Source organism: Lycorma delicatula, chromosome 7 (assembly GCF_047948215.1).
Source record: "Lycorma delicatula isolate Av1 chromosome 7, ASM4794821v1, whole genome shotgun sequence".
In the NCBI taxonomy this organism is placed as follows: Eukaryota; Metazoa; Arthropoda; class Insecta; order Hemiptera; family Fulgoridae; genus Lycorma; species Lycorma delicatula.
Window position 1 is genome coordinate 144826236 of NC_134461.1, and position 24205 is coordinate 144850440.

Consider the following 24205-nt stretch of genomic DNA (forward strand, 5'->3'; position numbering starts at 1 on the left):
AACAGTAAAATAACCTGTTGAGGGCCTTTTCGATTTGCTGCATAATCTTCAAGACGAAGTTCTTCCAGTTTGTGTGACACGATTCTTTACCATAGTATCTGTACCAATCACTGGTGTGAATTTAACAGTGGTTCCACCACCAGCTGTTGAGCCAAATGCACCTAAAAATAGAAAGTTTAAATTTTATTGTAATATTACTGTAAAAAAACTTCAATCTTTAATATGAAATAATTTTATTAATCGATTAAAATAATTTTAAAAAATCCTTTCACTCAAATGGTTCATTTGTACCAATAAAAAAAAATGTTCACAGAATAAGCTACAATACAGCAACATTAGAATAATCAGGTTCAAAGGCAACTAGCTATCATTCTTTATAATAATATAATCTAATCTTTTTGAGATTGACACTGAAACTCCAGTTAAAACTTCACCAGTAAATATCAACCCGCCAACAATTCAAGAAGTTCTCGCAGCCTTAAATGAAATAAAAAACTACAAAGCAAGCGGAGAAGACCAGCTTTTCGCAGAACTCTGGAAACACTCATCAGTTTATTCAGTCAAAACTTCCCTACATGTATGCCTCGTGAAAATATGGAACGAAGAAAAACTTCCAGAACACTGGACCACAGCCCTCATCCATCCATTACATAAAAAAGGGGATAAAACTAATCCTGAAAACTACAGAGGCATATCTCTCCTGGATTGCACATACAAAATCCTGTCGAGAATCATATACAACCGATGCAAAGACCAACTTGAACTGGAACTTGGGGAATACCAAGGGGGATTTAGGCCATGGAGAGGTTGTCCGGAGCAAATAATATCCTTAAAACTTATGATGGACTTATATAAAAGACGGAAAAAACAACTAATAATCACCTTCGTCGACTTTAAAAGGGCCTATGATTGTATACACCGACCATCCATGCTGAATATTCTGAGAAACCTGGGCCTTCACCCTAAACTCGTAAACATGATAAAATTAACTTTAACCAATACCCAGTCCAGAGTGAAATTCAGAGGTGAACTCTCTCAACCCTTCTACATAAAAACTGGATTGAGGCAAGGAGACGGCCTCTCACCACTCCTTTTTAACTGCGCCCTTGAATTTGTCATGAGAAAATGGTATGAAATAAATCCCAAAAATATAAAAATGGGTACTAAGAAAAACTCCATCACACTAAATTGCCTAGGATTTGCAGATGACCTCGCTCTTTTAGCAAATAATATTCAAGAAGCCAAAACACAAATCATGAGCCTTCAAAACCTAGCACAAAAGATAGGGCTTCATATCTCTTTCGAAAAAACTGAACTAATGGCCATAGATCCTCTGGTAATAGAGCACATTACGGTAAACAATCAGAAAATTAAAATAGTAAAACAATTTAAATATCTAGGGGAAATAATAACTTATAATTTAAATGAAAAAGTGACATGGCAAAACAGGACAAATAAAATGATTAAATCCCAAAAATTAACTTGGTCAACATATAATAAAAAATGCCTTTCTGCTAAAACAAAACTTAAACATTATAAAACTGTAGTACAGCCAGAAGTCACCTACGGAAGCGAGACCCTTTTCAAAATCACTCAGAAAAACCGAATTGAAAAAATTCTGAAAATAGAGAGGAGAATTGTCAGAACGTGTATCAATAAAAAACACCAAAAAGAAGGCCAATGGTGGATTGTGCCAAATGAGGTGGTGTATCGAGAAATAGAGCCTGTTACTGATACTATGCGGAAAAAAAGAATCTCTTTCTTCGGTCATCTCATAAGGACACCGCAAACAAGACTGTCAAGAAATATCATTGAAAAGCTCTGGTTCCAAAAGCTAGAAGTAGGATGGATCAAAGAAATTAGAGAAGATATGAAAGAATTGGGAATTTCCCTGAATGACCTACAGAATAAAACTGGAAAATTACAAAGCTAAAAGATAAAAGCATTAGATTTAAACAAAAGACAGACAAACGACAAAATACAACGAAGAGGGTGTTTACGGATGAAGAAAAGAAAGCAAGATCTGAACGGATGAAGAAATACTGGGCAGCTCGAAAGAGTAAAATAACACGCTTTTCTCAGAAAAGATCCAACTAAAATTGACTTAAGTGGTCCCATGTTGGCCGTAAAAGCATAATAATAATAATAATAATATAATCTAATATATTTCTAATATATTAGAGCAATGTTAAATGGATATCCCAATAATTGGAACTGGCAGTAACAAAATTGTTAGGAACTACCTTCGATATACATATATAAATTGATGATTATAAAGTGAGTTACATTTATTGAAATGTTAAATTTCACCAGTGCAATATATATAAAATGAGTTGATTTCTTTGAAACACAAAATTAAGGACCCCCATAGGTATACAAAAAAACAAACATTTAAGTATACATAGGTATACTTAAATGAAACATAAAGATGAGATTCAGAACAATGATAAATCTCAATTTTTATGAATTTCTGACGTTTTTACGACCTTTGCACACCCAATATTTAGGCTGTAAACCATAAAAATTTTTGCTCAAACTCTATTGAGTACAGATTTTTAAAAAAATTGAAGAATGTTTTCCTTAAAAATGTCTATAGAGATGCACTTTTGGTTCCATAAGTTGCAGATTGAAAAGTGGAGTAGTAGCTAAAAAAATTTTAAAATATTTCAGTAAAATACCTATACTCACAAACATGAGGATACGAATGTGTTGAGGGTCTAGGAGGCACAGCCCCCTGACCACGGCTAATTTTTCATAACCTTTTCGGTCATAACAGGACTGTCGCGCGGTTCTTTATTAAAGCTAATGTATTCAACATTGTTGATCAACAAAAGATTCATGTCGAGTTTTCCCTTAAAAATCACGGAACAGGATTCTAGGCAGATATCTAATTTACTAAGAAATTTCTCAAATAATGACAATCTTCACAAATTGTACCATGAATTTATTTGATATTTCCTTCTGTTGACAGAAGCAATTTAACCATACAAAGACACTGCATATGCTTCAGCAAGCATTTAAATCATTTCTGTAAAAATTTTGCAAGTTAAAGCAGAACTTATTAGATTATTCCTTAACATCTCTAATTTTCATTGTTAACAACCAGAGAAGAGGTATGTATTCAAAGATATACATGTATTTACTCTAGTTGCAGTACTAACAATGGTAGTGAGTTATTACAAAAACCGTATTTCTAAAGCTTATCACCAGTTTATTCCATTTGTTTCAACATACTAGGTCTACCTATCAGTGTGCAATTACAAAAATTGTGCTATCAGTGTGCAATTACAATCTTCCTTCATACATCATATCTTAATTATTTCATCCATATTTCCACTAAGTTATTTCAATAACTTATAAAGGTAAGTTTAAACATGTTTAGGTAGGTAGTACACAAACATGTTTATAATTCATTTTTCATTACAAAACATTATAGATTTATTATAAAAAGAAGTTAAATTATACGGCAATAATGCTATAGGAATATTTATAAAATTATCAATACTAGCTGATGATATTAAACCCATGCATTTTACAAACTGTGAGAGTTGTTTTAAAACAGTTTCCTCGGGTGAGCAATCAAAAAGATTTTTTTAAATCTTTTTGATTCTGTTAAAAAACAGTTTAAATAAGTAAAAAGTTAATTTTTATATTACTGAGCAGAGTATTGTTTGAAATATACTGAATCTTTCGAATAAAATATAATAAACATATTTTATTTAAAATAGAATCATCTGTTGACAATGTTTCAGTAGCAGCTGCAGTAACTTATTTTCCATAAGCAACCAGAAACCAGCTTACTTGAAAAAATTAAACTCAAAATACTATGAATTACCAGAAGATGAGCCAAATAAACCAGTGCTTGGTGTGGCAGTTGTCTGTCCAAAAAGGGATGAAGTTTGTGCATTTGATACTTGAGCTTGTGGTTGTCCAAAAACACTAGTGGTACCAGTATGGCCAGGGAAACCACTGGATTGCCAAACAAGCTAGTAGTTCCAGTTGCTGGATATGCAGCTAAAAATATGCATTTTAATAATGAAGATAGAAAAAGAATCACATGGTAAGTGTTGATTAAGAAAATCAACTTACCAATGAGTGCAATCAATTCACTTTTCAAATGTGTTTTTCTAAATTCTTATTGTGCCTTAAAACCATGAATACTATCATAGCAGTGTAGCATTTTTTCTAGTCAATTATTTTAGTTTTTAGAGTATATAATAAACATGTAAATTAGTTAAATTATCTTTTAACAATTGTTTTAAAACAATAATAACTAAAGTTTCCCTATTAAACTAAATCAGCATTTATTTTCTTATAACATGTTCTTTAACAATTGTATGTATAGGTTGGATCATCTATCCAATTTGTCAAACAGTCACTAAATATCTGAAGTTGAAGATTTACAGATTTTAATTTAAGAACTAATTACACATCTTTGGATTTACAAAATCATGACAATTAGAGAGTGGTATATGAGACACATACTTGTAATGTGATTTGATTAATCAGCTTAACATATTTTTAGCGAACAACTAGTTTTATTTAAATGGATTTTAAAAAATATACACTTCTGTTGTATGAGATCCCACTTTATCTAATGAAAGTTATGTGTGATGTGTCATACTACACAGTAAATTGTTGTGAAAGTAACAATTTTGTGTCTCAAAATTGTTACTCATGCTAGGTATGTTTTATAAGTCTGTCCAAAGTTGGGAAAGGTGCTAACAGTACATTGTTGATGCCATTTTTAGTTTTCCACATTAGGAGCACACTCAAAGTTTCAGTGAGATACACTCATACATCTATTGTTGCCTACTTCACTCAACAAAGTATTGAGATTGATGATAAATATTTTCTGAATAGCAAACCTATACAGGAGACTAAATCCAAAAAGCTCGATAAATATAGTTAGTTTCATAACAGTTGAAACTGATACATCGCTACAATCTGAAACTAAATATAACAAAACAGTGGGTTACAGTCAAGGATACTTGCTCCAAAAAAAGAAGAAAACCATTCTATCAACAGGAAAGCTGATGGTCACTGTCTTTCTGGATGCTTATGACCAAATCATCTTCATTGACTATTTGCTCATCTTCAATGACCATTTGGAGAAAGTTAAAATGATAATTTGACAATATTAGTCATCTTTCCTAGATAGTCTAAATAATAAAATTATACATCAGCTTACTCTTCAATTATAAGAGCAAAATTGTTACATGATTTTGCTTTGAGAATACTGAAGGATGCAGAAGCAATATGGGAAAACAAAAAACAGGATTTAAAAAAAATGGCTATGATTTAAATAAAAGAATAAAAATGTTTAAATATCATGCTAACTTCAATTTAATAGATTTCAATTTCAAAGTTTATATTTCATAATTGAAGAGAAATGATAAAATGTTTATATAGAATCTTGGAAAATCTGAAATCTTATAAAAATCAGTCTATGAAAAACAATCATGGAAGGAGAGACAACTACAATGAACTCACAATTAAAATATAATCTCAGAAAGTTGATCATGTGCAAACATGCACTTTTCTCTTCTTGATTCACTCCAAATTGCAGTATTGTATTATATGAGGACATAATACATGGATATGCTTTAAGGAAAGCACAAAACAGATTCAGTCATTTTCTTGCAGGAAACCAGGCTACTTTCTTAATTTCTTTTATGGATTGTCACCTGTACATTTTTAGTATAATAAGATTAATTTTTTTATAAAAGTAGATCTGTGAACCAAGGATCTTGGTTAAAGTACTTAAAGTACTTAATAATTATCAAAATTCTGAAGGAATCTAAGCAAATGGCTTTGCAATACAGAAGAGATCTTTTGAGTAATTATGTGAAAAAGATTAGTTCACAATTATAATTACAGTAACTTTAATAAAGAACAACAAATTTGTTTTCCTTTGTATGAAAGTAAAGACTAAATTAATACACTTTGTATTATGTAATAATAAAATTTTTCTTTATACAAACTAGCTAATCCAATTCTTTCCTAGTTTTATTTATGTTCTTTTATGTTTTTTGATGGAAATTATTATTATACATATTAAATCATACCAAATGATGGTTGCATAGTCTGTGGCTGTCCAAAAGCAGGTGCAGGAGCTGTATTTCCAAATAAACTACTTGTCTGAGGTTGGGTCGTCTGACCAAATAAAGAAGAACTAGTTGAACCAAATGCTGGAGCTGTGAATAAACTTGCTGGTTTGCCAAATGTACTAGTCTGTCCAAAAGGTGTTCTGGTAGATGCAGCTCCAAATCCACTTCCTATAAAAAAAAAATAATCAAAAGTTCATACACTATTCTCAATTATAAATATAATTTATGAAATATTTCTGTAATCAGTAAAGTTGTTTTAATTTTTAGAATCAATATAAGTAAACTTTTTTTATAAACAAAGTTATTTGTTATAGGATGATTGTATTTTTCTTTTTTAAATTAAACTTTATTAACCTCTTTTTACTCTACTGATTATTGGTACACAGTACAGCCACTGGTAAAAATAGACAATTTCTTAATATTTTCTAGTGCCTTATAACTTCTTTTTAAATTTGAAAAAAAAACTTTAATTTTTTTAACTAATTAAAAATGGTTTGAACATTTTTTTAACATGCAGTTATGTTGTTTACATCTTATGAACAATTAGAATTCTGAAATTTTGTTTGATAGCTTGAATGGTATTAGAAATTATTCTAAAAAAAATCTGATAAGAAAATGAGGAAATATTGATATAAGAATGCTAAACTTGAAGGAGAATATAGTTGAGAATTTTTTTTACAGCACAATTCATACTTAGGTCTACTGATGGATGATGTAGATGGGTCATTAAAAAATTTGTCTCCAATGACTAATGTGATACTCTTATAACATTTGACAAAGAATGAATAAGATATGACACTATATATATATATATATATATATAGAGGGAGAGTTTAAAAAATATATATTTAGTTTAAAAATATTAATTGCAGAAAGTGCTTCAAAAATTACAAATTGCATAGCTTTGCTTGAAATTGAAATGAAAATTTTGGTAAGATGGTTCTTACTATAACACCATTATGCCACACTGCCAATTTGACCGTGGAGTAACATGAATTTTTTGATGACCATGTATTTTCTGTGGTCTAAGGACTCTGGGATTTCTTGCCACTAGATATTTATTTATGTAGGCATCTTACAACCCACACCACTTCACACTTATATAATCTGCTTAGATCATATTGTGACCACATGTATAACTTGAATTTAATTAAATAAAAATTCAGCATAATTTCTGCAATAAATATATCAAGAACGAAAAGTTTTATATCATAATAAGCATGACTTTTTTTTTGGAAATTTAGATCAAAAAGGCACTGCTGATTAATGCCTTTTAAAGAATTTTTAACATAAAACTTTCATTGTCTAGTTTGGGTACAGCTCTCATTTAATTTTAAATACTATGTCTATATAATATATATATATGTATAAATTTATTTTTTTAAAGTACTGCTTCAAATTAAATAAACAGATATATTCTTAATGTACTAACAAATTTTAGTATGAATACTGATAAATGAAATACAAAATACTAATATTTTATTCTAGAATAAATTGTACTGCCTTGACAACATATAAACATTAGATGAAAATATTTTGAAGGTAAGGATCAACTAATAATAACATGCAAATCTTGCTGGGAAATCAGATGTATGATGTGATCGGATTAAAAAAGCCATAAAATCATGTCAAAATTAACTAATCAGTCATTTTTAATATTTGATTTAATGTCTGTATAAATTTAAGTTATACTTAAAAATCAAACATACATAAATTTAAAAAAAAATTCACAACATACATAAATATATTAAACAAGTACAACTATTTGTTACAAGTAGCGCAAGATACAGAATTCATAAGAAAGATGTACATTTAATTAAATTGATATAAAATAATCCTAAAACCCAACAGAGCTTTCATAAAGTTAATTACCTATTTGCATGATTTATATAATTTATTTTATTAAAAAAGCTGACTATGCTGTTTACTATAATTTTTAAATCACAATCAAACAAAAAACTGTGAAAATGGTAATTGTAATATAGGTAAAATATAAATACGAAAACAAGTTTATGATTTCTGGAATCAAGAATGATGATGGAACAATTGTATATCTTCTGTCTATAAGAATTTCACATAATTATTTTTAATGTTCATATTTGGTTTCTTCTTCTTTTTTTTGTAAAGAAGGATAAACAGAATTTACAGATGATTAAACAATGGGATCATATGTTTCCTTTAATGAGATTAAAATGTATCAAAATTTGTAGTATTGTGACAGTAATAATGTAGCATAGGTGTTTATTATTTAATAAATATTTTTTTAAACCTGCTCATTATTTAAAATTGATAGGCTGATATTTATTTTAGAAAAGCATTTGATATTATCTATAATAAAATGTTTATTATTTAAAGATGAAATTAAGCAGGTATTTAACCTGCTTCATTTCATCTTTAAATAATAAACATTTTATTATAGATAATATCAAATGCTTTTCTAAAATAAATATCAGCCTATCAATTTTTTTTAATATTGATAAAAAATAAAAACCTGTCATAAAAAATTTAATTTTAATAACTTCTTATCATTTAGGTTTAAAATCTGTAACCATAATAGCCCTAAATTTGATTTTTTATTAAAGCTGGGTACTGTAGTTTCACAATTTAATGGCTGTGTTTAGAGTTGTCTAAATATGAGTTGGTTTTTTCCAGGATATTAAAAATAAATTTGAATGCACATGCCATTGGGCATGTTCTGTGTGCCAATGCAGCAGGGACATGCTGGGCTTACAAAAATTCAGACAATGAATACCGGCATTACAGAGACTGGCTAATGTTTACCCGATCACTAACATTTTAAATTATCTTTTATTTATTTTTGAACAAATTATGATAATGTTTTAACTAGCAGTTATGACATTATCACTTATACATACAAAATAATGGTCATCAATAATGAAACACTTTATAGATAATATTTTATCAAATCTCAACTTAATCACTCAGAATCAATATTATTTTGTACTTTAATTGTAAGAAATAATGTTCAATAAACAAAATTAAACATTCAGCTAAGATATTTTTAATTTATTTAAAAAAAAAAAAAACAATTCAAGCAAAAATCTTAAAAAATTCCAAAATTTTACTTCCTTTTAGAAATAGAAAAAATACAATTTTTTAGAGTAAAGATGTAGCTTATTAAAAGAAAAACTACTTATTTCTACCAAACCAGACAACAGAATTATTTCCACGCAACTCAGCACAAAACTAAAAAACAAATATTTCTCTACTGATGGCTTTGAATACCAGACTGTGTATACCGGTGTATTATAGTGGTTGGGGCTCAATTAACTACACATCTAAGGAATGGTTGGTCTGAGTCTGTACAAGACTACCCCATTTATATGTCATACATATCATCCTCATCTCATTCAGTCATTGAAGATTGCTTATTTACTAGTTGAACAGATTGCAACATTTACACTGGGAAAACATAACTAAAAATATATTAATTAATAAAAAAAGAATTTGCTTTTCTGCATCTTTATTAATGTGTACAAATAAATATGTGCTCAAATGACTTCCATAAATAACTTCTACAGTCTCTCTTCTTTTTTCCACTGTATATTTCAACAAAAATTATTTTACTCAGTTCCTTCACTTCATTACTATTCTTTCAGGAATGTAATATTTTAAAACATTAATAAGGGCCTTTTAACAAAATTTTGTTTATATGTATTTTCTGATGTTGCACTGAAAAGGTTTTACTGTTTTCCTTGTTCAATCTGGATAAATTCTGGGATAAGTTACTTTATTCAATGCCCCATTCCTAGTATGACGATCATTTATTATTATTTATCAGTTGAATAAAATATTTATTTACTACATTCATTTCCTTAATCATTCCTATAAATAAATGGAAAAGTTACTATTTAAATACATTTCTATAACATATTAACAGCTTACATCAAAATTCATTAGTTAAAAAAAGTAATGACGATGCCAATGTTATGCAATGAGCACCACTTTCGCATTGTGCCATATAGCAAAATATCAATTTTCACAATGATAACTGTTAATAGTAAAATACAAACAGTTAACTATAATAGTAACTTAAACGTTTCAAAACAGTTAATGAAATATCGTGCAACGAAAATTGCAAAACCCATCGTGTTTTGAACGATTTAAAAACCTAACCTAAAATTCTAAATACAATATTTCTGAACGAAGAAAATCACTTAAAAGTACCAAAATATTTCTTAAACATGTATAGCACATGTGTTCACAATTAATTACTATAAATCTTATTTTTAACATCAAAACTGTAACCATACAAATTCCGAGGTAACGGACGGAGTAATTCAAATAAATACTTGCCTTGAAACATGATTCTCCGAAATCAAAAAGAAAATTTTAAAATAGTTCAAACAACTAAAAACAACGCACAAAATTATTTAGCCAACACAGTTTCATAATTATTCAAAAAATTTAAACGCCTAATTATGCTAACAAAAACACCTCAATACGCAATCCCTATTGCCTTCAAAACCAACTGAACGAAAAGATGCAAGCTCAACGCATAGTTAGTTTATAATATTATATTTAGATTTGTTGAAATGCACATTTAAAAATGTTTATAATTTATCTACATAAAATATTTGAATCTAAAGAATTAAGTAGTTTCAAAACAAGTCAACATTTAATTTACAATCGGAAAATCAGAAAGTTTACCCCACTTTAAAAACTATCTCCGCATTTAAATAAATTACTTAAGTATCGTCTATAAACTATTTAATATATATATATATACACACATTTATGTCATTTCATTTATTTTTCTAAAAGCAGGTAAGTTCTTTATATTAGTTCGTGATTTTATAATTTTCAGTAGAAAAATAAGTAGGTTGTCACTGGTGGATAGTTTTGTCTATTCGTAGAATATCGTGATAAAGTGTGAGAACATTTAAAAATTAATATTTCTGTTAAATGGTACATTTTCTTATAAAAGCCATTTGAGCTAATTTTCCGTATACTCTTCCATAGAGTATCCGGTAGCATTGTTAGCAGCGCTCATTTAAAAAAGTCAGGAATTAACCACAAAAATGCTCGTTTGCAGTTAGAATTATCAGTCATTGCCATCATCTGCAACGATCTTTGTTAGCCACTAGATTATAAATCTGAATTTAAGACACGAGGGTCATTCAAATATAAGCCGGAATTTTGCCGCGAGGACCGAGGAAGAGCAGTGAATGTGAGGGCGCTGCGGGTAGTTGGATGTGTATCGAAAGGAGCAACCGGCCAGCTATTGTCGTGATCTTGTGAAAGGAGACCGCCGCTGAAATTGCATCAGAGACGGGCAACTCTTGGTTGTAGCACTTTGTAACAAAAAAGTGTAGGCGAGGTGGGTTCCACATCTTCTCACTGAGCTACAAAGAAATGTTTGGACATATGTGAGTGGCTTTTGAATAGCTTTGAGGAAGAAGGAGAGGCAATTTTGAACCATATACCTGCTACGAAATTTGAGTGTTATACTACATCCCACAAAGCAATAAAATAAGTATTAAGTGGTGGGAAAGAGTGGGGAGGGAGCTCCGATCAAGGCCAAGAAATTTTGTCAGCTGGAAAAGTTCTGGCAATTGTGTTTTGTGACTCAGGTGATGATTTCCTGCATGAAAAAAGGATGATAAATGTGGCATACAACTGCCAGTTGTTAGATAACGTAAGGGCTGCTCATCGCAAAAAAAGATGCCGACAACTGATCACAATGTCCTCCTCCACAACTTATTGCCATATACAGCAGCTCAGAATTGCAAAAATTCACTGCAACACGTACTGTAAATGTCACGTTGTGATTTCCACATATTTGGTTTGTTGAAAGACACTTTGGGGAAAGATTCAAAGACAATGCCATAGTCGAACATTATTTGCACAATTGGTTGTTAGGCCAGCAATTTTGTTTTTTTGATGAGGGTGTCAGGAAGCTATCTATCCAGTAGAGAAAATGTATTTTTGTTGATGGAAACCATGTAGAAAAATAAAGTAATTTATTTGTAATTTTATGTATTATCATTCAATCTATGTAAACAAATTCCAGGTTATTTCAATAAACCACGTAAATCTCATATCTTACACCTACAATAATATTTTCTTGGGATCCCACATCATCAATTTGTAATTTTCAGTGTTGTATTATCAAAGCCTGTAGACTAAAAACTATAAAATATTAGGAAATGCTTTTAGACAAATAATTTACAGAAAATCATCTATACACAGTCTGATGGTTAATTCCACCTTTTTTTCTATTTATATAGAAACAGCACATGTTTAAATTATGTTTGTTCATATTTAATTATTTTTTATTGTATCCTTTGTTGTTTATATTTAAGATTTTCTTGTTGTTCACATGCAAGTTGTTTCAATAAAGTAGTTTCTGTAGTGGAGTGAAATAATTTTATATGTTCTTTGTATTGCTATGAAAACCAGTACTTTGTATGTCCTATATAGAGCTTGGTTTTAGCAAGAGCAGGCTAGTTTCTATACCAAAGATGTATAAAATTTACTGAATTATTTGTGTGAATGTTTTACTGTTACATTTTTTGTGTTTCTGCATGCTATAATGAAACCTGCTGAATTTTCATTTATTTTTTTTCATTTTTGTTGTTAATGTAACTGAATATTATGAATTTGTATTTACTTCATTTTTTATTCTTAAATTTGTTCATTGTGTGTTCTGTTCTATCTATTTGCTTCAGCTGTTACATTATTGCATCCATTGTGTAAGGAGAGGAGGAGAGTTGCATCCTTTGTTGATCAATATCTAATGATGATTTTATTTTGTATGGTTAATCTAGATAGTATTTTATTAAAGAAAATTGTTATGTAGTCTTTTGGCATGGAATTAAATGCTGAAAGTTCATGTTGCATGAGGTGATTAGAAGAGTTGCATATGAATGTCAGTTGTGGTTGTTATATGTAGACTGTTATCAACTTGTTTTGCAATTGTGAGATTCAAGATTATGTTTTTTTTTTGTACTTCAGACATCATTACAAATAGTGGAAGCCATGAATGATTCATTATTAAATTGTAATATTTTATTGAACAGTATTGTTTACGCCAATGCGTAAAGCAGTTTTAATTCAACTTGATATTTAACTTATTTTCATCTAAAATTTAATAGCATTTCAATTAAAATGAAAATTTCAACTATAAATAAGAAATTTTTCATACACTGGGATTTATGTATTCCATTCAACATATATATTTATATATGCTCAGCTGATGTTTTCATTCATTGATTGTTGTATTGTTTTCTTTTCACATATTTAAACCATGTTCTTCTCATTATACTAATCTTATGTATAAGACACTACACAGTGTTAAAACTCTCTTGTTACGTTCTCTCTAAAATTGTTAAGTTTTGTTGTTAAAAAATTCTATGTTTCAATTAATTCTGAAGTTTCTTATGTTATGTTTTAATACTCATGAATCTTTATTGTGTGAACTCTGCTAATATTCTGTCATGTTATAATCTGTATGAATCTTTGTAATATTCTGTTATGTTATAATACGTGAATCTAAGTTGTATGTCAAAAATTCTGTAAATATTATGTTTGTGATTTTTCTTATTTATAATTGTATGCTTCATAAAAATCAAAGGAATTCATGTCGACATATATAAAATTCATGATTGTGAGATTACATTCTGTGCAAGTTAACAGCAAAGTATTAATGTTTTTCATCCTACAGTAATTGTCTGTTAAACTTTCTAAGTCCAGATTACAATTCTGCGTAAGTGAATATTAAGATATTAATGTTTTTCATTGAACAATAATTCGTCTGTTAAATAATAAGGTAATCGTCCATCAAATAAGGTTATTATACTTTGTATCATTGTTGTGTAAGTTATTATTATATACTTTGTGTAAGTTGTTATTATTATATATTTTGTGTATGTTGTTATTATATACTTTGTGTATCTCAAGGAAATATTAAAGGTAACAAATTTACCTATACTGTAATTGTATAAATAGAACTGTTGTATATAAATTTATGATAATGCATTTTGCAGTTTTTAAAAATGGTTATATAATTCTCATTTCATTCTGTAAAAAATAAGTCCAATTTTCTTTTGGCAAATACGAGCTATGCATAATTTTATTTTATGTAGCTTGTCCAGACAAGTATAATGAAACATAACATTTAAAATTATTACAAAAATCATGTTCAAAGTTCCGGTACTTTGTAAACATCAAACAGATGTTTACAAATAATTAGCAACACATTCTTCAGTGCAGTTACTGTACTTTAATCAAACAATATATTCAATCTTGTCAAATTTTGTGTTTGTGTATTTTATACTATTCAAGTTGGTTAATATCTTACATTTTAAGTGTTATTTGTAAACTATGCCTATTAAAGTAATTGGTCTTTTTATTTTTGTCCTATTTTTATGATAATTTTCAAAATTTGAATTAAGTTTCTTATATCAGTGGGTAAGTGTGCATTCAGTCTAACCAGCTAGTATCAAGTGGTCATTGTATTTTAGTTACACACTTCTGGGTTGCTGTTTTTGTCAGTGTGTTTACCGTTAGTATACTGTATGATCTTGTTACATTATTTTGAAAACAGCACAGTAACCTTCTTTCCTGAAAAATGTCAAGTTTGATGGCTGATTCAAATGTTATGTATTTTCTGTCACCAAGTGTTTTGATTTTGTTCTATATTTTATGTAGCATTCTGTCTGTAAGTGCGCAGAGGTGGGTAGTCATTAATATCTGCCAGATGTTTTATTAACTGATTATGTGTGTATTAGAAGACAACTAACATGCTTAAGAAAATAGCATACACCAATTATCTAAATGCAGATTTTCTGGATGTCCAGCTATCTGGATTGCTTACATCTTCACTAGACAATTTTAAAAATACACTATTTAATATTATTAAAATAATATTCAAATAAAGCTTTGCTTTATTTGATCTTTTATTGATCTTTGGCTTTACCGGATTTTTAATTGAATTATATAAATACATAAATTTAGGCCTGTATTAAATTAATTATAAAATTAACTTCTGCAAAGAAATATGGAAGTATATTTTGGTGGAAATATATTAATTGATCGAGTATGAATTATGATATAATGATGTTAATGACTTATATCCAGGGCAGTCACATGAAAAAGATCATGTGCTTATCTTATCACCACGGACTAGTTAGGCGATTCTACATCGATCCTTTGTTTAAAATGATAATGTGATCTTTCAGCTTGTAAACAATGATCAGCATTAAAGCAAGTGCAGATTACACTTTTTTTTAGAAAAAAAAAAATCTTATATTTTGATTATTGACTGACCATCACAAGTTTTTTTATTTTATTAAACATAATAATAATTCAATTTAATTGATGGATGAAGCTGTTACTTGATGAAAATCCATTATAACAAAAGAAAAGAAAATATATTTTGGTTGTATTTTAAATTGTACTACCATAAACCAAGTAATACATAATACTGTGAAGACACTTTTTATCATAATTTTATTATGATAGTACTTTCACAGGATCTCACATATTTATTCATGATTGAATTAATTTTATAAAATTGCACATTAAAATAAAAATATTAAAATTAACACATACTTTGTCATTAAAATTAAACCATGCACATGGTGAAATGTTCATTGCAGTACTGCAAAATTACAATATTATGTTATAATATAATGTAAAACTATTAATTTGCATTAATGTTTTTATTTTATGCGCGATTTAATAAAATTTATAAAATTAGTGTAGTAAATTTTAATTTCTTTCTGATGATTTTTGCAAATTTCTACTCATTGGAGTTTTTGTAATGTGTACTGCATTTTTTTTTTATTTTAAATTTTACTGAAAAAAAACAAAAAAAATTACTGAAAAAAATTGTTTGTCTCAAGTGTGGTACTCATTAAACATTAGTGTTCAGTATGTATAATAAAATTATGTGGATTTGGCCTTGCAAATGTCAATGTGGATAATGTGTGTTCCACTGTATTTGTGAACTGGTTAGAGGTGTTGTTAAGTATATTAGTTCCGATGCATTTTCTGTGTAGTTTAAGTTGTATTTGTTCATTTTGGATGTGGTGTATGTAACCTACAGTGCTAATAGACCCTCTAGTGATGAAGGAACACACTTAGAAAAGTAGGATAAGTGACCCATCTTAAGGGTCGCTATCCCTAAATACAGATTTTTAGAAAAAAAAATTTTGTATTCTTCCATTTTTGCTCAAAATTATTCAGTTTGTATTTGACAATCTCAAGATTGACTTTTAGTTAATGAAAATTACTAATTAGATGTTAATTACTCATATCTTAGAAAGTAATTTTTCAGAAAATACTTTTTCTGATTATATATATTATTTTATAAAGGGGTATCATAAAGGATTAAAGGGTAAATTTATCATTTAAATGTTAACGAATAGTTAAGTCAAATTGCCCTGTGGTACCACTCCTCTTGTGATATTCTCCCTTATATTTAGGATATAGAGTAGTTTGTACATCGAAACACCTTTTTTTAATGTTTTTCTTTTTTAATGAATTTCTTTCAAATTACTGTGGAACTTGTGTTCTTCCAGATCTTGTTAAAATAATTATGCAGTATATACTAATTATTCATCAATGAAGATGCCAGTGACACTACTGATGAAAGAGCTTCATAATTTAACCTCAAAAGATCTTCTAGAAGAGAAATGTAATTTTACATTGAATCATTAGTAATTTTTAATAAAAAGTGTAGTGGTTAAGACATGCTACATGTGCATAATATATGAGTATTTTGTAATTTATTTCTGTGAGGTAGTTACCAATTATTAACTCTTTTTATCATTGCTTGAAGCTAGATCTCATTTGCCCAGTGTAGAACTTTGTTGAATGGATTAATTTTGATTGTATTTTCTTAAGTATTATGTTTTTATGAGTTTTTTCATATTCTACATCTGATGTAATAACAAAGGGTAACCTTTAGTGTATCCAATTTAAAAATTGACACCATTAACTGGCTTACTGATGAACAATTTTGTAAATCACATTTTCCTTTACATGCATTTAGAAATATTGTATATGGGGTTTCAGTAGTGATGATTTGGATGACAATGATTCATTTGTTTGACTCCTTTTTAATAAAATATATAAAATTATATTTCATTTGTTTATATTTTAGTAAGTAAATTGTTGGCTTTTTTAAAAAATTTTAATTTTAGTTAAATTAAAAAAAAAAAATTGTTGGCTTTTGGAAATTTACTTGATTTTATTTGTACACTCATGTTTCTTTTATGCTTGCTAGTAATATGTAGTCACAGATTTGTGTAACTTTGTATTTAATTCCACAAATTCATCTGACATCATTTCTTCAGGTTTTTAAGCCCCAATCTACATTATCACTAAATTATGGTCGCAATCAATGTCTGCTCCAGGATATGCTTTACAGTCGAGGAGTTGATTTCTAAATGTCATTTTTATTAATTAAAATATTTCTAAATTTGGTTTGTAACAGAAATAGGATGTTCATTACATGATCTGCCATATTAGATAAACCTAATTTATTAATTTTTTGTAATTTCTATAATGTTCAAGAAATCTACTTGTTTTTCCTATATAAATATCACAATCATTAATTTAATTTATAAATTCTAAATAATTGTTAATATTATTATTATTATTATTATTATTATTAGTTTTGTTTATTATGTAGTTATTAGGTTTGTATGTTGGTTTAATACATTTTTATTGTAAGTTTCATTAATATATTTTCATTGATATAATTAGTGTATTTGTTTCTGTGTTAATTTTATGAGACCAAGGGTGATCTGATTTTTTATGAATTATTAGATATAAGTTTTCTATAAACTGTTTCAATTTGGTTGTCCTTGTTTATTTTAATATTGATTGACTTCTGAATAATTTAACATTGATATTTTAAATAAATAATAATAGAATATGTTAAATTATGATTAAATGAATTTAATCTGTTTAATATTATTACATTTTCATTATTTATTATCAGGTTATATATAACTTATACGAATCTTTTATATGGATTTGAATACTAGATCATGGATACTGATACTGATATTCTTTGGTGATTAGATTTCAATTAACCACACATCTCAGTAATGGTCGATCTCTGTACAAGACTACACTTATTACATTCATACATATCATCCTCATTCATCCTCTGAAGTAATACCTTACAGTGGTTCCGGAGGCTAAACAGACAAAGAAAGAAAAGGTTTTAAATAATGAGAATATCACCAACAATATAGTGACCATATTAAAACTTTACGTGTATGAGTGATGCCATCTACTACATTACTCTCAAAATCCTGTAAATATATTTCTGACACTTATTAAAAATATTTCTGAATTGCTGATAGTGGAGGTAAGGTATTTTTTTTTTTTTTTATATTATTTGTTATTAAATTCAAAACTGTATTGTTGATAATACTATTATAATATTGATGATACCTTTAATAAATTTTGGATCTTCTTAGTTACTTTTAAATTTATTTATTTTATTGTTAACGAGCCTAAGAATAATATGACCTTAATTAGACGAAATCTCGAGATACTGAGGGTGACTGCTCTACAGACCCACCCCCCCGATCTTGACCAAAGTTGAGAATTTAATAGCACCAATGCCTCATATATAGAAGTAATATGACAAAGTTTGGCCAAAATAGGTCCAGTAGTTCTAGAGATATAAGGTAGTTTAAAGGCCAACATCGAACACACACACTTATACACGAACATTAACATCCGGTTTTTTGGGTTTCATAGACGTCAACGCGTCAAGATTCTGTGAAAACCGCATATGTCCAAATTGGACCGATTACAATACTTTCCCTTCTAGAGCTGTAGCTTTTTTATAAGCTTATCTAGACGGGAAAGTATAATGAGGATAGAGTTACGAATAAGAAGTTATAAACAGTACGCGATTTCAAGTTAATCATTGCTGTTATTGGTACAATCCGTCGATCTGGATATGATAGGTTCTAGCATCTGTACCAAACACAGCTGTTATATTTTATATTATCATATTTTAGTAAAATTACTTTGAACCGAGTTTAAATGCTCATGTTACATATATAATTTAATCGTTGGAATAATTATCAACACAACTATCTCAGGAAGATCGACCTAAAACTGGATGAAAATCTAAATCTTCAGATTAGAATTGTAGTTGTTACGTTTTATCGGCAGACATTTCGATGAGCTGGTCGTGACTTACAACTGGTAACTTAGCAGCTGCTAGAATGTTTTCACTAAATGGAGTCAGTACCCGTCTTCGAGAAATCATTTTTATCATCCGGAAAATACTCGGCTGACTGAATATTTAGCTCACGCAAATGCATTTTCATGCTATCCAAAGTGTGGTGGATAAGAGTGTCTTCATCAAAATGTTTACTTTGAAGGCGAATAATCCAGATATCGTTCTTCTTAATGAAAGCATGAACTTTGTCTGACATTAATAAAATGTTTTTATTACTTGTAAATTTACATCATTCAACTAAGTAAGCCAACAGCAACATATAGTCTTCTGTAAAAACATTGAGAATGGAAATTTTTATCCTGGAAAAATATTATTAATTCATTTCTTAATTGCAATAACCGGGTTAACTCTTTCCCCCGCGATAACCATCTGACTTATACATGGAAAAGAAGAGATTTTTAGTTTTCGCGCATTTTGACAGCCTATTCTGTAATGGTCGACTTTTAATAAAATTAACCATTTTTACAGCTTTACAACGAATTTATTTGAGATTTTCCGGTATATATTGTGGCAAGAGCATGTTTGTGAAAGTAGTGCGTCCATCCCGCCCTTGGTATAAGACGATCTTTTAATTTTTTCAGAGATCCACTGTTCTTTCTTGTTATATCACCTTTGCACCAACTACATACTGTCATTTTGTCCAATCTACATTACAGTTTTTAGTAGTAGCTTCATAAAAAAAAATCAAAAAGATAATGGCCTGTTCCATTACCAGGTATCTATTTGCAAAACAACATATTTTCTTCGATTAATCTGTCCCTATTCCATTCCATTCACATCTAAAAGAAATAAGAACTGTTTGTCACATATGTCGATTGATCAAACTGAAATAGATCAACTTGCCTCAGTTTCTCATCACAACGAACCCCATTTTGCCCCGAGTAGTCTTTTAAATAAGACCTAACCGGCACTTTGTGTACTTAGCTTACATAGTACGGTCTGTTGTCCCTAGTGATAACACTTCCTTGTTCCAAATTTGGGATTACTTTCTCTTTTTATCCTACTTGAACTTCGCAGCATTAATTTGCCCGTGGTAATCATCAAATGCACAACCTGCTTGAAATATAAATTCTGTACCTTTAACAAACCCCTCAAAAGACCCGATGTGAACATTGACAAGTCTGTTGGAGGCACTGGTAGTTTCAAGTGTTTCTGACGTTTTTACTTTCCCATCATTGTTGAAAATTAAATCGGTATTAGTCCAAGTTTCGTCGAAAAAAGATATTTTTCTTTGCTTCGTTCTAACTTGAATTATGTCTTGTGATTCCACTAACACCTTACGTTTCGAAGAGCAGGTCTTCCTTCCCTTTAAAGCCCATTTCGGTTAAAATTTTCCCGAGACTGGTTCTTTTCCATTTAAATCGCTCTTTTAAGACCGGAAGAAGTTTTGAGATTGTCGGGACTACCTCTTTGTCGGACATAGAAATCTTCGGTATTTCAAATAACTTCCCGATCAAAACTATCTCTGCGTTACGGTAATGAAGACGCTTCTTCTTTTTCCCAGGGGTTGTTAGCGATTCACATTTACCAGCAAGAACTTCTTTTTTTATAGCAGTCTTCTTTTTTTATAGTTTTTTTCACAGGTTTTCGTGATATTACAGTATCTTGCTGCTCGTTTGGTCGCTTTAATTAGTGGAATCCTCAGCCTGTTGAATTTTTTTCTCTTCCTTGCAACAATCTTTGACGTGAGAAATTAATTCTCTTTCAGAGAACTAAAAATTGTTTTTGAACATTAGAAACTTTTTCAACCATGCTTATTACAACTAACTTAAAGTTGCGTAATTATAAAACAAAAATTAAAAAAAAATAATACCGGTACGTAAAATTAACCATAAATACAAAACGTGACAGTCAAAACACAACACTAGCAATGGAAACACAACTACACAACACCCGAATTTGATTTTATAATGTCTGACAGACTGATAAGCAATTGCACTGAATTTACTTGACCTAATACTTTTAGAACGAGTAATAGCTTCAAAAGTGCATGCTCACTTAGACCTTTTCCCTGCACCCTTCTACAACAATCCAGGCAACTTTTCGTTGCGGCGTATTAGTACTCCTTATTTTTATAACTTTAACTGCCTCATTAATTTAACATCAACAGTTAAAATTTTAAAATCATTTACTCTCCCCCTTTATGAATTTCATACATTTGACATCCGTAAACCATACAGTAGTTTTCATTAAAGACCTATTTGTATTCTCAGAAGCAGTTACTTTTTGCGATGAAACGTTCTTCCATAATTATTTCCTAAAATAATGTGTTACTTCATTTGAAAATTATAAATTTTATGTTAAATTACCATTTATCAAAACCATTCAAGAATATAAAAGAATATATAAACGTTTTTTTATAAAGAAAAAAAAAATATTTATAAAAACATAAAAAAAATTAAAGATAAAAATTACACTGACAAAGGATATTTACCTTTTGCAATTACCATGACTGTAAACAGTAATGCAAAAATTCAGTACTAATAACAAAATCAAAAGATAAAAACAGGAAAAATATGAATTAGTGAGTATTTAAAAACAGAAAAAAGTAATATTAAGAAAGATACTGCAATTAAAGGATGATAGCATTTAAAGGAGGGTGGTAAAATCCCAGAAAAGTAGAGAGAAAATAAGTAGCAAGTAGCAAATTAACACTTTTAGAAAGAAAAACATACGTGACAAAAAAAAAATTAAAGAAAAATACAAAGGTAACTGAGATAAATAAATGCAGAAATATAATGAATGTGGAAAAATAGCCTGACAGTTACCACTAGATCACAAAGCCAGCGTAATAGAATGGTGTAAGGCGACAGTCGACAGCCGACAGCGTGGAGTAGTTGCCACTAGACCGGGTTGGTCTAGTGGTAAGACTCCCTATCTGAGAAATGACTGAACTACAATCAACAAATATCATTTGGGTGATTATATGTACAGGTGAAACAAAGTACCAGAATATATTTATTATCCAGAACAAACCAAAATTGAAGTTCCAAAAAAAGTTTCATTAATTGCTTTATTAAAATATGAAAAATACATGATGAGGTTCTCATGTAAAAATCTTACTTGGGAGAAGAGAAGAACCACTTTAAATTTCAACAAAATTGTGTTCATAAATATTTCCTTTAATATTTATTGCTTGAAACACTTTAGCTAAAATGCATACTATGTAATTCTTTTTGGTTCCTGAATGAATAAATTTCAAGAAAATTATTAAACTGGTTATCCTGCTGGAAAACTATTTTAGTTATTGAAAAAAAAAATTAATAAATGGAAAGAAAATGGCTAAATATTGAAATATTTAACAGAAACTTATTATGAATTTACTGTAGAGCTAAATTTTAAAGCCAATATTTTGTAGTTTTGTTTATAATCTTCTTTCTTTCCCTTGCTTGATTGAAGATGAAGCTACCTATACCCTTAGTGTACCAAAACTTTGTTTTCTCTGTCTTTGTATATCAGTGAGTATTGCAATAAATTAATAATTTACTGAATACAATAAAAAAAAAAAAAAAATATATATATATATGAAAAGAATAATGACAAAGGCAATTTGTTTCACTGATGATAAAAAAAAAGAAGATTTTATGGTTAATTGAAATAACTGTTAACATAAGTAAACCTTAAATCAGTTGTTGCATTAAAATACTAATTAAATTATTGAAAAAATCCATTTGCTAAGCATAAGCTGAAAGTAATGCTGTGAAATAAGGCGCACTCTCTGCTGTTAAAATTTTACTTTTACTTATCACCCAATAATGGAATTACCTGAATTATTTTTCACTTATAATCATGCTTGAGCTCATTGAAAACACTGGTAATGATTTTTCATTGTTGTGAAGTTAATTTAAAAAAAATATTAAACTCTACCTGTTCATTGTATGAAGCTCAGAAACATTTGTAAATTATTAATTAAAACGATAAAACTTATTTAAAATCATTTATCATATACTATTAAAAAATGATCACTGTTTTTTGTTATAATTGTTAGAAATTAGTTATGGAAAGAGTTGTGATAAATTAACAAATTTTTGTTGATGAAATATACAGGTATGTTTTAAAATATTCAAAATTTCAATTGCAAAATAACATCAATATTATCATGATAAAATAATATATATGGCATCCTTTAAGGAATGTAAGGTTATTTTTGAACGGTCTTCTATCTGGGATGAACTGATAAATATCCCTGAGATTAAGGATAGCTGCTATATGCTTTATAAAACAAGTGTGGAAAGCTAGAACATTAAGTTTACCGCTGTAAAACTGCCACATGTTGTTTTTTAATTGTTAATCATAGAGAATGTGGTAGGCGATGCTTGATTTTAGTTTACACTACTTACTAATTTTCAATGTAGTATTTCTTAATACATGATAGTACAAAAGAATACTTTCACAAGTAATCACAAATAATTGCAATGCCGCCGTTATTTCGACCTCACATTTTGATAAATATCTAAATGTCTAAAATGTCATTTAAATTAGATGTTTCTTCTGATGTAGTGAGTTTTAAAAATTACATTAAAAATAAAGGCTTTAACATAATAATATATATTTATAATATAAATTCAACCATTAGTCCATTATAAACATTTTTTAAAGTAGAAAAAAAACTAAACAAAATGTATTCTATTTATTTAATCTGAAAAATGGTCAATGTATATTCCATTCAGTCCAATAGTAAATTAATGTTAGGCTGAAAAATAACAAAAAATAAAAATAAAATATTTTTTATTAATATATTAATTCATATGGAGGTGGAAAACATTCACTTCTTCACAACTACTGTTATAATACAATACTTCATTAAGAATGCGCCTAAAAAAAGCATAGAAAAAGAAATTCAAAGGAAAAAGAA

The 24205-nt window shown here is 28.7% G+C and overlaps 1 protein-coding gene across 7 annotated transcripts in view; it reads right to left on the reverse strand.

The window, feature by feature from the left end:
* LOC142327948 (uncharacterized) overlaps positions 1-10584 on the reverse strand; it is a 79160-nt gene extending 68576 nt beyond the window's left edge. For 6 of the 7 annotated variants that reach the window (XM_075371359.1, XM_075371361.1, XM_075371360.1 and 3 more), the window contains exons 1-2: positions 6069-6208; positions 15-161 (exon numbers count right to left, since the gene is read on the reverse strand). In XM_075371359.1, coding sequence (XP_075227474.1) covers positions 15-43 — 29 coding nt within the window. In that variant the 5' untranslated portion in view covers positions 44-161; positions 6069-6208. Of the gene's footprint in view, positions 1-14; positions 162-6068; positions 6279-10427 lie in introns of those variants that run through there. The other variant, XM_075371364.1, reaches the window with a different exon arrangement.
* Between the last annotated feature and the right edge of the window lie 13621 nt (positions 10585-24205).